The 15,722-nt window shown below is 40.1% G+C and overlaps 1 protein-coding gene across 2 annotated transcripts in view; it reads left to right on the top strand.

Moving 5' to 3' along the window:
- Positions 1-15,722, top strand: part of Npepps (aminopeptidase puromycin sensitive) — an 82,495-nt gene that overhangs the window by 19,386 nt on the left and 47,387 nt on the right. For both annotated transcript variants that reach the window (NM_080395.1, XM_017597478.2), the window contains exon 3: positions 10,304-10,381. In NM_080395.1, the coding sequence (NP_536320.1) occupies positions 10,304-10,381 (78 nt within the window). The remainder of the gene's footprint in view (positions 1-10,303; positions 10,382-15,722) is intronic.

Genomic DNA, 15,722 nt, shown 5'->3' with positions numbered 1-15,722 from the left:
AGCTAAATCCCCAACCCTTAATTTTTTTTTATGTATACAGCATTCTGCCTGCATGTACACCTGCATGCCAGAAGAGGGCACCAAATCTCATTACAGATGGTTGTGAGCCACCATGTGTTTGCTGGGAATTGAACTCAGGACTTAGGTAGAGCAGAGAATGCTCTTCACCTCTTCACCTCATCTCTCCAGCCCCATACATTTAATTTTTTTTTTTCCCCCTGTGCTAGGGACCGAACCCAGGGCCTTGCACTTGCTAGGCAAGCACTCTACCACTGAGCTAAATCCCCAACCCCTTACATTTAATTTTTAAACAGTTAAGAAGTACATAATGATATTTTTATCATTGAGGTACAGAAACCATGTGGAATAATAACTTTTGTTTGATCACATTTTCCTGTACCTATACACACAGGACCATGTGTGCTAGGTAGGCTTTGTGCCAAGCACTTAGCCTTATTCTTCCACGTTGAAGATTAGTTTTCCTGAGTGCTTGTGTAGCCTAGGTTAGCCTCTAACTCAGCTTCTCTTTAGCCTGTAGGGTGCTGGGTGTGTCGGCATGTATCATACCTAACTGACCTTTAAAACATTTTGCTAAAGTTTAAAGTAAGTTTGTAAGACAAACATTGTAGCTCATGTATACTCTTGACACTCAAGTTGCCAAGGCAGGAGGGTTGAGAATTTGAAGCCACTCTGGGCAACATAGAAGTAGTATGATCCTCTCTCAGAGAAATGAGAAAATAATATACAAACGTGTTTATACTTGCTATGTAGTTGTGTCTACTTAGATTTACTTTAAAGATTTATTTTTTGGTGACTGGAGAGATGGCTCATTCTTGAGAAATGGCTCTGTGGTTAAGAACACTTGTTCTGCAGAGGACAACTCATATGTTGGCTCACAACTGTCTATAACTCCAGTTCCAGAGGAGCCAATGCCCCCTCTTTTTTCTTTTTTACCTCTGTTGGCACAAGGCATACATCCAGGCAAAATAGTCATATACATAAATATCCATGTGTCTGTTTGTATGAAAGAATGAATGTACATATATAGGTATGTATTTATGTACATATATATGTATTTTTGTATATTACATGTACTAAAGAAATGACTCAGCTGTTAATAGCACTTTAAATCCCAGGCTCACAACTGGTGGTAACACTATGGAATCAAATGCCCTCTTCTAGATTCTTTAAGCCTCAAGCATAAAATAAGTTTTGTTTCACTTTGTTTTTAAAACAGACTTTCTCTGTGTAGCCCTGACTGTCCTAGAACTTGCTGTGTCTAGCCTGGATTTGCAGAAATCTCCCTCAGCCTTTTGAGTGCTGGGATTAAAGTTGTGAGCCATCATGCCCAGTTCAAACAAACAAACAAACAAGAGAAGGAGGGAAGAGAAGAAAAAGAAAAAGTATTCTGAGCCAGACTTGGTAACATATCTGTAGTCACAGTACTTGAGAGAAGAGCCACAGATAAGTCACCTTTAACTTTGACCAACCTAGGTAGGCTACATGAAATTTAGTTTCCAAAAACTTAAGAAACATTCTCAAACTGAAGACCTAGCTCACAGGCAGTACATCTATCTGATATGTAAAGTCTTATGTTTAACCTCAGTACCACAAAAAAGAAGGAAAAGAATCTTTTCTGGTCTGGAGCAGATCTCAGTGATAGGGCGATTACAAAGCACTCATGGGGGTCTGGGTTCTTCAGGATGACATGAACAGAAAGCATTTGTAAGTATGTGCATGTGTGTATGTGCACACACAAGCGTGTATATAAAAGTGAAAGGATAAGTGTCAGCATCTGGCTCTTGCCTGAGTGAATGTAGTACATATGTATGTATGTACACCATATGGGTGTCTGATCCTCACAGAGGCCAGTAAAGGGTGTTGTTATAGGATATGAATAACCAGCATGTGAGTGCTAAGGACTGACTGAACCTGAGTCCTGGTTGAACAGCAAGTGCTCCTAGCTACTGAAACGTTTCTTAGGACCCCACAAGACTTATATGTGTGCATTTAAAATGGGAATGCAGGGGCTGGAGAGATGACTCAGCAGTTAAGATCACTGACTACTCTTCCGCCCTGAGTTCAACTCACATAACTGTATGATGACTCACAACCATCTGTAATGGGATCTGATGCCCTCTTCTGGTGTGTGTGAAGAGAGTAATAGTGTAGTCACATACATAACATGAACAATTCAAACAAACAAACAAATAAACAAACAAACCCCAAACAAACACAAAATGGGAATATAAGGTGTCTGTCCTTAGCTTAGTGGGAAGCACATAAATATCATAAATGTGAATTTGAATTGTAATTTTTTTTAAAGACTTTTTATTTAATGTATATGGATACACTGTAGCTATCTTCAGACACACAAGAAAAGGCTATCAGACTTTATTTCAGATGGTTGTGAGCCACCATGTGGTTGCTGGGAATTGAACTCAGGACCTCTGGAAGAGCAGTCAGTGCTTTTTGCTTTTTTTTTTTTTTTTTTTTTTTTTTGGTTCTTTTTTTCGGAGCTGGGGACCGAACCCAGGGCCTTGCGCTTCCTAGGCAAGCGCTCTACCACTGAGTTAAATCCCCAACCCCGCAGTCAGTGCTCTTAACCACTGAACCATCTCTCCAGCCCCTGAATTGTAATGTTTGTTAGTTATAATTTACTGTTATATAATTTTTAAAGGCTTAATTTATTTTATATATATGAATGCTTTATCTGCATACACACCTGCATACCAGAGGAAGGCATCAGATCCCATTACAGATGTTTTTGAGCCACCATGTTGTTGCTGGGAATTGAACTCAGGACCTTGGGAACAGCAGCCAGTGCCCTTAACTGATAAGCCATCTCTCCAGCCCCTATATAATCTTTAGTAGTATTATGTGAAAGTAACTTTAGTACACATGCTTTCCTGCCAGCAATTCAGTTGAATTAGTAATGGTAGTTTTTTTTTTTTTAAAGATTTATTTATTTAATGTATATGAGTACACTGCTGCTGTCTTCAGACACACCAGAAGAGGGCATCAGATCCCATTACAGGTGGCTGTGAGCCACCATGTGGTTGCTGGGATTTGAACTCAGGACCTCTGGAAGAACAGTCAGTGCTCTTAACCACTGAGCCATCTCTCCAGCCCCCGTAAGGGTAGTTTTTTTTTTTTTTTTTTTGGTTCTTTTTTTCGGAACTGGGGACCGAACCCAGGGCCTTGCGCTTCCTAGGTAAGCGCTCTACCACTGAGCTAAATCCCCAGCCCCGTAAGGGTAGTTTTTATCAGGACAATTTAGGTGATGAACTCCATGGCACAATTGCTCATTTCTTTATGAGCTCTTTTTTTTTTTTTTTCTCGGAGCTGAGGACCGAACCCAGGACCTTGTGCTTGCTAGTCAAGCGCTCTACCACTGAGCTAAATCCCCAACCCCTATGAGCTCATTTCTTGTGTAAGTATTTGCCGCTGTGTTCAGAAATTCCCTGCTATTGTGCAAAAGAGAAAAGGAAGTTTTTCTTAGCATTCATGAGGTCCTGGGTGGGATCCCCAGCACTGAACAAAAACCAAACAAAACAGTCAAAAAAATCAAAATAACCAACCTCAAGAAAGCCTTAACATTTATTCTTTTTATCTTTTCATTTGAACCAGGGTTCACTGTGTAGCCTTGGAACTGGCTGTGTAGGTCAGGCTGGCATTGAATGCAAAGATCTTTGCATCTCTGCCTCCTGAGTGATGGGAGCAAATTTGTGGGCACATGCCTTTAATCCAAGCACCTGGGAACCAGAGGCTGGCAGATCTATGAGTTGAAGACTAGCCTGACTTATCTAATGAGTTCCAGGACAACCAGCCTCTCTGTAGAGACCCCTGCCTCCTGAAAAAGCGTGAACTCCCACTCCCTACACACACACACACCCAGCTAATCCTATTTATTTATTTATTTATTTATTTATTTATTTATTTATTTATTTATTTATTTTTTCGAGACAGGGTTTCTCTGTGTAACAGCCCTGGCTGTCCCAGAACTTACTTTGTAGACCAGGCTGGCCTCTGCCTCCTGAATGCTGGGATTAAAGTTATGTGCTACCACACTAGGCTTATCTCAACATTCTTTCTTGGTAGTCATATTTTATTTGGGAAAATAAATGCTCTATATCATACTGCAAGACAGGAAACTGTAATCTCAAAAAGCATGGGTCTCCTTACCCCCAGAAAGCAAGCAAGCAATTCAGCAAAAGGGACACCAGCTGGGTGTCATCTAGACCAATTTTGCTCTGACACAGTCTACCTGTAGATAGTCCCATCGTGGAGAGTTCAGATCCCAAGATATTTGTGGTCCTTCTCTTCAGATATCGGTTACAAAACCTGAGTGATTTCTACCTGTGCTTTTCATCTCCCAACCACTCCACCTCCTCACATCCACCTCCTTACAGCCACCTCTTCAGTTTTGATGACTGTGTTTTAGCAGCTCACAGGTCTCAGGGAGTTGTTTCCTGGCTTATTATAAAGGATACAGGTGGCACCGTATGCAGTACCAGGCATGGTGGGGCAAGCCTGTGCTCCCAGCACTTAGGAGGCAGAGGCAGGTAGATCTCTGCGAATTTAAAGCCAATCTGGCTACATAGTAAGATAGATTCTTAAAACAAGCCAAAACAATATTGGGGAAAAGTTCATCCTTCTCTAGGAATTTCTCTGTCTGGAAGCTCTCTGAACTTTTACCTTTTGAGGTATTTATTTATTTATTTATTTATTTATTATTTATTTATTTATTTATTTATAAAAAGACTTGCTTAGCTAATGCTAATGGAGTTGGTAAGGAAATCCAGGAAAGCCTGGCCAGATTCGTCTTGGTATCGCAATCTAGCATCCCTGCCTCCGGTGTACCAGACATGACATTGTGTGAAATTGTGGCAGCAGAGACAGACAGGGTTACCTTATGCCTAATTAGTTGAGACCTACTTTGTGGATGAAGTTATGAGCTAGGACCATTGGTAAAATCTCAAATACTGATAGGTTATTATATCCTAATAGGCAACAAGAAAACATGCAGAATAAAGTAGTATTAAAGGAGAGAGAGACATATACAGAGAGAGACAGAGACAGACAGGGAAGAAAAGGGATATCTACAATGAGGATACCTTTTTTTTTTTTTTTTTTTTTTTTTTGATTTGGGTCTTATTTAGCCAAGGTTGGCTTTGAACTCACCATGTAGTGTTGCAGTATATTTGATCATACTGTGAACCCTGAGCTGTGTTATTTACTGAAAAAATCCTGTTTCTATTTCTCGTGTGGCTCAACCTTTAGCACACATCTTTAATCTCTCCTGCTCGAGTACAAAACACTCCCTTAGTACACACTAATCGCAAACAATGAAGGTAACGCTAGTTTGTAGAAGCAAACACATATGTTTGAAAGTGATATCTAATTGGGTAGCAGACAAAGTGACGAATCAGAGGAAGATTTGGCAGAATAGGATAAGCCCACTAGGAGAGGAAAAAGAAGTTACTTTATGAGAGCAGTGGAAAGAATGGGAAGAGGGAGGGAGGGAGGGAGAAGAGACAGTTTTATAGAGATAGATTAAAGAGAGAATAAGCTAGATATAGGTGAAGACAGAAATGAGCCAGAGGATGAGGAGCCAGATTAGAATAGATTGTCAGAGTTAGTTTGAGGCCAAGAAGAGCAAAAAGTCAGAGCGGCATGAGAAGCCAGATTGAGTCAGTTGCTATGGAGAATTTTGAGTCGGAACAACTGATTGACCAGCCAGCCAGAGTTCAGAAAGAATTAGAAAGGTTGTTCTTTTTTTTTTTCCCCTCTTTTTTTCGGAGCTGGGGACTGAAAGGTTGTTCTTATTCAGTAGTACGTCTCAGAGGCTGAAAACATTCTAGGCCTAGATAAGATTATATGGAAGACAGAAGCTCCCAGGACTAGGCCTAAGCTAGCAGACAGAGGCAGTAAGTCTAATATTGGAGAATAAAAAGTTACTTTTATGTGGCTGGAGAGATGGCCCAGCAATTAAGAGAGAGCACTGGCTGCAATTCCAGAGGTCCTGAATTAAATTCCCAGCCACCACATGGTGACTCACAACTATCTGTAATGGGATCTGATGCCCTCTTTGATGCTCTCTTCTGGTATGTTGGTGGTGGCGAACTTATACACATTAAATAGCTTGGGGAGTGGGGAGTCAAATGGCTCCTTAAAAAACACTACTTTTACAATGTAGTTGTGATTGACATTGAAATTCTGAACTGTATCTGCCTCCCAAGTCCTGGGACAGCCACTTACCACCATGCCCCATGTTAGTGTGTGTGTGTGGGGGGGGACCCAGGGCTTCATGCATATAAAAAGAAGCACCAGATCTACACACTCCCATCCCTGTGAAGAGTTGTTCTTAGAAGCCATAGAACAGCTCTTTAAAGAGGGAGTTACATCTGAAGACTCTACAGCCTTTACATAGTTGGAGGAAGAACTGCCAAGCAGACATGGGAACCCTAAGGTTGGTTCGAGAACGTTTGCATCAACATTAATTTTAGGTAACATTTTTTGTTGCCCCTCTAGAAAAGCTGAACCATGCCAGTGTAATGGTCGGTGGTGGTGGTTTGAGTTTGTATTTCCTTGATGACTACTAATGTTGAGTACCTTTTCATTTTTGCTTTGGCCATTTATGTTAGGGTTCCTGAACCTCAGTGCATCACAAGACTTTGATTTGGGGCTAAGGATGCTCTACTTACAGTCATTAAACATAAAAGGAGTGAAATAGCTCTAATAATTCAAGATATTCTAAGAGAATTCAAATACATGGCTACTTTCTTTTCAGAGAAAACTTTAGAGGGGATTTGGTGCCCTGGTAGTTATGAAGCCTGGTGTACTTACAGTTGGAAGTATGCACTGTGGGATGGAGTGGAGTCCCGGACCGTTGTAGTCTCACGCTCTATTCTTCAGTGTTTTACTAGCCTGCAGTTTGAAGTGTCTCTGTAGTTTATAAGAGCAAATTGGTTTTAGTAATCCTTGATCACAATAGCTCAGAGCTACAAGAATATCATTTCCTCTTAGAAAAGAACTTTGGCTGGGGAGGTGTCTTAGTAATTGCTACATAGTTGTGCGTTTGATTTCAGATCTACAGCGTTCACATAAAAGTGGACTTGGAGATCATTGGCCTGCCAACCTAGCCAGATCATGTGCTGCAGGTTCAATAAGAGACTGACACAAAACCTGAGTTGGAGACTGATCCAGGAAGACACCTAATGTTCCCCTTGGTCTCCAGTGCACATGTACACACAGACAAAAGAATATTGTTTTTTGTTTGATCGTTTGAGATACTATCTCACTGTCATTCTAGGCTGTCCCCAAACTCATCATGATCTTCCTGCCTTGGCCTCCCAAGTGCTAGGATTGCTGCTGTGGGCCACCACACCTGGTAGAGGGACATTTCTAGTCATTGAGGTGGTGACTGCCTTCCCTTCAGGTTATTTGAATAGTATTTTAGGGAATTACTTTACAACACATTTTTAGTTTTTGGTTTAGTAGAGAACAATTCTCTCTATACCAAATTTTGGATATCTGCTTAAATTTAGAAGAAATTTTATGATAGCAAAAAGCATCTTAGAAATAGATACAAGAAGACTACTGACTTCTAGTTTAGCCATGCAGTCTTCATCAAATCCTTAACTCTGTTTTTCATTTTCCATTTTCCTTATCTACAGTGAGGAAGCTTTACTCAGAGGATTGCTGAAACTCCTTCATAGTCCGAACTTAACTGTTTTTTGGCTTTGTAAAGGTTTTAGTTTTACACACACGTATGAACCATAGTGATAATACAGACATGTTTGTAATTCTGCTAGCCGACTTAAAGCACATAAGGGTGTGGCTCATGCCTGTAGGTACACCTAACCTGAAACTGCAGGAGTGCTGCCTCATGAAGTCATTCATTTTAAGAATGAATAAGGTACAACCTATGTTTCAGCTTTAGATTGTCCTCAGGCTTTGTGTGACCATCAACAGACCCAATCAACACTTCAAAGCTCCAAGAAGAAAGTACTCATTAGAAGTCATTGCCCATGTCCCCTCAATTCACCACTCATTTATTTAAAAAAAAAATTTTGTTAGAGACATTTTTTTCATGTAGTTTAGGCTGGCCTCAAACCTATAATAAATCCAGGGCTTGCCTTGAGCTTCTGATTCTACTTGTCTAACTTGGTTTATTTGGAAAGGGTGGTGGCATACACCCCGTAATGTATTTGTGGTGGTCAGAGACAGCTTTCAGGAATTGGTCCTCTCTTTCCACCATGTGGGTGTCTAGCTCAAGTTGTCAGGTATGGTGGTGTACCTTTACCCATGGAGCCGTCTGTAGCACAGCACCACACTGTTCATTGCTGAATAACAATTGATTTTGGACACTACCACATTTTATCTATTCATTAGTTATGGACAGTCAATGACAGAAGCCCTACATTGGAGCCATTATAATTGTGGTCATTTACATGTCTTTGTGTAGACAGAGAGAGCGGGAGAATGAAAACACTCATGGGAATGTGATTGCCCACCATAAATAAGGCAACTGTGTGTTTAACCTTTTGATGAAGTAATAAACTGTCTACTCGGTGTGCACCCTTACATATTCTTCCAGCAATGTACCTGCTCTTCAGTTCTCTAAGCCTCCCTAGATATGTCTGTAAGTTTGACTATAGTCATTATAATGGGTTTGAATTGGTAGTGTGTGTGTGTGTGTGTGTGTGTGTGTGTGTGTGTGTGTGTGTGTGTGTGTGAGAGAGAGAGAGAGAGAGAGAGAGAGAGAGAGAGAGAGAGAGATTTTTACATGCTTAAGGCCCCATCTATATGCCCATCATTTTTATTAGGGGTGAACTTGGGATGTGTTGGTTGGAACTGGCTTATGGCTTTTTTTTTTTTTTTTTTAAGATTTATTTATTTATTTTATGTACAGCATTCTGCCTGCATATGTGACTGCAGGCCAGAAGAGGGCACCAGATCTCATTACAGATGGTTGTGAGCCACCATGTGGTTGCTGGGAATTGAACTCAGGACCTCTGGAAGAGCAGTCAGTGCTCTTAACCACTGAGCCATCTCTCCAGCCCGGCTTATGGCTTATTAATGTGTTAAGTAAGCTTCCTTAAGCAGTACTAAAGTTAGCAGTTTCTTTTCACTTCTGGGTGGTAGAGGATAAATAATTGGAGTTCTAATATCTGTACAGGTTCTTATTTATTTTTGCAAAATATAAGAGCACAGAATCCAGAAAAGTGTGATTTCTTTCTTAGTTTACATTATCTACTTTGGGGAGAGAGGTGCAAGACTTCCATGATATTTCTAACAATGAACTCTTGACAATGTAGTAATCTTCTGAAGATTTGTGCTGCACAGATGCAGCATAGAAAGTAATATCGTTATGTAAGAATTAGAATGAACATTTCTGTAATTCTGGCAAAACTGTTAGAACTTTGGAAGCTGTGGCAAAATAATTCCTAGTTCCAGTACAGTCTTGCTATATAGCAAGACCCTATCTCAGAAAAAGATGAGGACAGTATAAATGAATAAATAAAAAATAAAATATATCATTTGTAGTGACCCTATTTCCTTCATATCACCAAAGATGACAAATTTATAAAGAAATATAATTTTTAAAAATTGTGTGTTCTTGTGTTGGTTATAGAAAGTGTTGTGGAGTTGGTACATCTACATGGGTTCTGAGAATTCTGAACTAATATTACCAGACTTGTGCGGCAAGTGCCTTTACCTATAGACCATCTCAGCAGCCCACATTATTATTATTTATTTAATGCTTTATTTATATTTTCTGTGCATTGCTGTTTTGTTTGCATGTATGGCTGTGTGAGGGGGTCAAATCCCCTGGAACTGGTGTTATAAGACAGTTGTGGGGGTTGGGGATTTAGCTCAGTGGTAGAGCGCTTGCTTAGCAAGCGCAAGGCCCTGGGTTCGGTCCCCAGCTCCGAAAAAAAGGAAAAAAAAGAAAAAAAAAAAAGACAGTTGTGAACTGCCATGTGGGTGCTGGGAATTGAACCCATGACCTCTGAAAGAGCATCTGGTGCTTTTAACCACTGAGCCATCTCTCCAGCCCCATGTGTAATTATTTTTTAAGGATCTTGTTTTACTCATTATTGAAACTTGATTTATTAAATGGAGAATGTTACATTTTCCACAGGTCAGATCAGCCTGGGCAGTAGAGCCAGGTCTGTCTCACAAACGAGAACAGTCATTCATTTTAGACGTTGTTAGAGCTCTTAACTGCAGCACTGGGGATTTGTTCCTTTCAGCACTCAGATTTGTGAAATAATTTTTCTCTTCTTCTTTCCAGAAATCCATGCGACAGGATTTAACTATCAGAATGAAGATGAGAAAGTCACCTTGTCTTTTCCTAGTACTCTCCAAACAGGTAAGAAGCGTATCTTTTGTGAAATCCTATGAGAGAGAATGCATTTTACTGTTCCAAAGGAATCAGCTCATTTCTTCCACTGTTATTGCTTACAGATTAAAATGTTAAGAGCTTTTCTTCCCCCTTAAACATTCTGAATTTTGAGAATAAAAGTTTCAAATTTTTTTGTCTTTTGTGTTTTACTTAAACAGAAAACTATGAAAAACTAAAGATTGTTTGCTATATAATAAGATGTATAGCCTTCAGTTTCTGTTTGTTAAAAATACATTTCAGGAGCTCCCTCCATCTGATGCTGATTGAAATCTCTGAGGAGAATGTTTCACATAGCATTTTAGTGTACAACCAGAACAAGAGAAATTTTACTAGTGAGAGCACAGAAAGGAAGATTTGTTAGTATGATGTTACTATTACTTGACATAAAAGTACAAAGAATATAGAAGAAATTATCCCCAAATCAATTAGGAAAGCTCTAGAAATTTGATAAATAAGTAGATGAAGGAAAAGGAGAGATCATACAGAAAAAGTATAAATAACTTAAATGTATTTAGTTTCCTAGTAATCAGAGATATCAAAATAAGTTACTATAATACTAAACCAGTTTTTTCTTGTCATGTAAACTGAAGTTTAATGCGGACTGAGAGATGGCTCAGTGGTTAAGAGTACTTGTCACTCTTCCACAGGACTAAGTTTGGTTCCTGCCCTCTGATTCCTCTCTCTTTTCCTCTTCCACTCCCTGCTCTTCCCAGCCCTCACAAATAGAAATCTTTTTTTTTTTTTTCCCCCCCGGAGCTGAGGACCGAACCCAGGGCCTTGCGCTTGCTAGGCAAGTGCTCTACCACTGAGCTAAATCCCCAACCCCAGAAATAAATCTTAAATGAAAAAGATTCTTGATAATAAACAAATGTCTCTGTATACTACTTAGAGATAAATCCATGTAAATACTTTGAAAACCAGCTTGTCCAACAAAAAACAGAAAAGAAAAGGAAGAAAAAACCAGCTGTCACTGTTATGAATATATGAAGATACTCTAAGAAAAAGTCATAACAAAAGTATTTTATACCTAAAAGAGTATTTATCAAGACATTTCATGTGTTGGTGAAAGAATTAGAATTAATATATTTGTCCAACACTGAGATTCATTTTGACACATTAGTATAGCAAAGTGTATTTAACAATAAGTTTATAAATTCTTTTTAACATAATAAAGTACTAATTATAACACACTTAAAAAGTATATGCGTGCACATATTCAAGTTGATGGATCATATGTTTAAAATAGTACAGGGCTGGGTGGTGTTTTGTGTACAGTTTTATTTCCAGCACTCAGGAGGCAGAGGCAGGCAGAGCTCTTAGTTAAAGGCTGGTCTATTGAGTGAGTTCCAGGACAGCCAGGGTTACACAGAGAAACCCTATCTCAAAAAGATAAAAAAAATTTTTTTTAAGTGAATAAATTTAAATAACTCTTTGAGTTAAACACAGGAGCTTTTAGTTTATAAAATATTTCTTTGGAGAGAGATTGATTGAGAAAATATTAAAAAAAAAATTGCATCCCAAAGCAGATTTTAGTGCCTTAGGAATAAAGTGAAGCTTTAAGAGAATTTCTGTTGGGATGGGATGGAGGCTGGCACATGCCGTCAAAGTTTAGGAATCAGATTAGCACTAGACTTGTTTTATTTTTTGAAACAAGGTGTCATGTAGCCCCGATTGGCCTCAAACACTCTGACCAAGGGTAGCCTTAGACTTCTGTTCCTCCTGCCTCCTCCATCTCAAGTGCTGGGGTTACAGGCCAGCAGGCAGCTCTGATAGGGTGCTTGGAGTCAGACTTAAGGCTTTGTACATGATAGACAAGCATCCCTACCCTCTACTAGACTTTCCTTAGGAACAATGGAAACTATAATAAATGATTGTTTAAAATACTAGGTGACTCTAATTTTCAACTTGGAATTCTGTATTTAGTCAAACCATGAATTTGTGTGAGAGTATAGCTGTCTGTAATTCCAGTTCTAGGGTATCATATGTTCTTTATGGCTTTCAGGGGCACCAGGCACACATGGAATATACATATACACAGGCAAGAGAAATATCTATGTACGTAAATGAACATTTTAAAAGGTGAATACAGTTATATAAGCAAGTGTTTAGAAATGAGAGTTAAAACCATTGGCTGCTGGGTGCTTTTGGAGAGTTAAGGGCACACTGGCTAGGTTTATAGATAAGCCTGGGGCTATTGTATCAGTTTAAAACTACGAACTGTTAGTTGATAAAACTAGAGTAATTTTAGGCTAGGCCTTGATGGCACAGGCCTTAAATCCCAGCACTGGGTGTTGAGGGGGTGAACAGCAAAGGTAGTAGGACCTGTTTGAGTTTGACGTCATTGTGGCCGACATAGTGAGCTCCTGGATAGCCAGGACTACATAGAGATCTTGTTCAAAACAACAAAATCAAAACAAGTAATTTTATGTGTATGAGTGTTTTGTCTACATGTATGTCTGAGCACTAAATATGTGCCTGCTGCCAGTGGAAGCCAGAAGAGATAGACCGATTCCCTGGAACTGGATTTGCAGGTGGTTGTGTGCCATGTGAGGGCTGGAAATCAAAACTGGGTCACTTGGAAGAGCTGCCAGTGATACTAACCACTGAGCCATCACCCCAGCCCTCATTCGGGGACTATATTCTCTGTTGCTACTGTGACGTTAGAAATCAATACCACAGCTTGGCATTGTGCACAGCTTTAATCCCAGTACTCAGGAGGCAGAGGCAGGGGGATCTCTGAGTTGGAGGCCAACATAGAGAAACCATGTTTCAAAAACAACAACAAAACACACACACAAAACCAATAACAACAACAACCTCTCTCCCCAAAAATAGCACAAAAATTTCTTTTTCACATATTTAAAATAATTGAGTCAAAACTTGTTAGGAAAGTTAAGTTGGCAGAATACTTTTCAGAATGTGTAAGGCATAGTATAGCCCCAGTACTGAAAATCAGCCGGGAAGAAAACAGTTAGAAACGGCCAGACATAATGGCATGGATTTGTTTGTTTTTTCTTTTTTTTTTTTTTTTTTTTCTTTTTTTTCCCCGGAGCTGGGGACCGAACCCAGGGCCTTGGGCTTGCTAGGCAAGCGCTCTACCACTGAGCTAAATCCCCAATCCCTATGGCATGGATTTGTAATCCTGGCTATTTAAGATGTTGGAATGAGATAATTATTTGAGCCAGGGAGTTTAAGACCAGGTTGGTTAATCTAGTAAGATTCCATCTAAAATAAGCGGCAAAAGCAAATAAAACATTTAGAACTGGAAAAGAAATTTGCCATATATGAAAACATGGGATATAAGTAAAACACTATACAAGCAGCATATTTAGTTAAAAAGACCGAAAATTCACCAACTTAACATCAAGCACAAGTAAACAAAAAGGATGTGGATGTAGCTAGTGTTCAAACTTTCTGTCCTGCCCAAGGATTTGGGTTTAGTCCCCATTGCCACTAACAGGGAAGAAGAAAAGAAGTGTAAGAAAACAAAGGTTTGCTATGTACAAGAAGCCTGACAAGGGCTGGAGACATGGCTCAGTGGCTAGGAACACTGGGTGTTCTTCCAAAGGACTCAGGTTCAATTCCCAGCACTTGTATGACTGTCTAGCAACTCCAGTTCCAGGCAGTGTACAAGCAAGCAGAACACTAGCGTGCATTAAATAAAATATTAAAAAAAAAATGGTAGAGCGCTTAAGGCCCTGGGTTCAGTCCTCAGCTCCGGGGCGGGGGGTGGGGGGGGAAATCCTGACAACCTGAGTTTGGTCTCCAAGACCACTTGGCAGAAAGATTTTTCTACATACATACACACACACACACACACACACACACACACACACACACACACACACACACACACACACAGTGTAAGAACAGTTGAGTAAAAATGAAGGGTCATAAATATTAAAACAGGGGCTAAGGAGATGATCAGGTTGCTTCCACACAGTCCTAATATTCCAAGTTGGAGCCACAGAACTCGGATAAAAAGGCAGATGGGGGGTTGGGGATTTAGCTCAGTGGTAGAGCGCTTAAGGCCCTGGGTTCGGTCCACAGCTCCGAGGGAAAAAAAAGGCAGATGGATGGACCGAGATGGGAGGATGGCTCTGAAGCTTACCAGCCAGTTATATTGTTGTGCCGTGAGGATCAGCCTATCCTGGGCAGCATATACATAATACAACAGTTCAGAACTAGACAGAGCAAACAAGCCTGTGTCTCTGCTACACAACCATGCTTTTTGGTTTGCTTCTTTGTTCACAGTATTAGGGACTGAACCCAGGGCATCATACGTGGGACTCCAACTTGATATGTAAGCCAGGCAGGTTTTGAACTTGTCTCTGCCTTCAAATGCTGGGGTTCTGGGGTATGCTATTTTCTCCTGCTCAAGTTTGTTGTATGTTTGCTTTATTGTTTTCTTTTGTGTGAGGCAGAGTCTATGTAGCTCTGGCTGGGCTAGAACATGGTAAATAGCACACCATGTTGGCCTCAAACACATATATCCCCGTGCCTCTCCCTCCTGAGTCCTGGGATTAAATTTGTGGCCAATATGCCCAACCTTAGCCCAGAATTGAGTCCCTATCCCCAACAACTTGGAGTTGAACATAAAACTTACACATGTTGGACACATGCCTTCATCACTGAGCCACATTTTCACACCCCAAGCCCTGATTTATTTACTTTGATACAGTCTTGCTTAGTTTTAAGATTCATATGCTGTCTGATGAAATCTTGCCTTGTCCTCCTCAGTTTGCCCCTCAAGAGTGACCAGTTTCTTATGCCTCTAGAGACTGCCATAGTTTTGTAGTCATTTATATATCCTGAAACTTTTTTAAAAATAATGTTATGTATATGGGTGTTTTCTCTTTATGATTTTCTGTGCCTGGTGCCTGAAGAGGCCAGAAGGCTCGGATCTTCTGTAACTGGAGTTACACACAGTTGTGAGCTGCCGTGTGAGTGCTGGGACTCAAATCCCAGCCCTTTTGAAGAGGAGCCTGTACTCTTAATGCCGAGCCATCTCTCTAGCTCCATACTATATTATTCTTTTATTCCTGAGACAAGGTTTCTCTGTGTAGCCCTGGCTGCCCTGGAACTCACTCTGCAGACCAGGCTGACCTTGATTGAACTCACAAAGATCTGCTTTCTTCTGCCTCCCGAATGCTGGAATAAAGGCATATGAGCTACCACCACTAGGTTAGGCTGCATCATTTTTAATAAATGTTAAAAGCCATTTCAAATAATACCAGAGAAATTACATATATGTAATATACTATAAATTAGAATAGTGTTTTTTATCTGCTTCATATTTTATTGGAAA

Source organism: Rattus norvegicus, chromosome 10 (assembly GCF_036323735.1).
Source record: "Rattus norvegicus strain BN/NHsdMcwi chromosome 10, GRCr8, whole genome shotgun sequence".
In the NCBI taxonomy this organism is placed as follows: Eukaryota; Metazoa; Chordata; class Mammalia; order Rodentia; family Muridae; genus Rattus; species Rattus norvegicus.
This window is presented reverse-complemented; position numbering and strand designations above follow the sequence as displayed.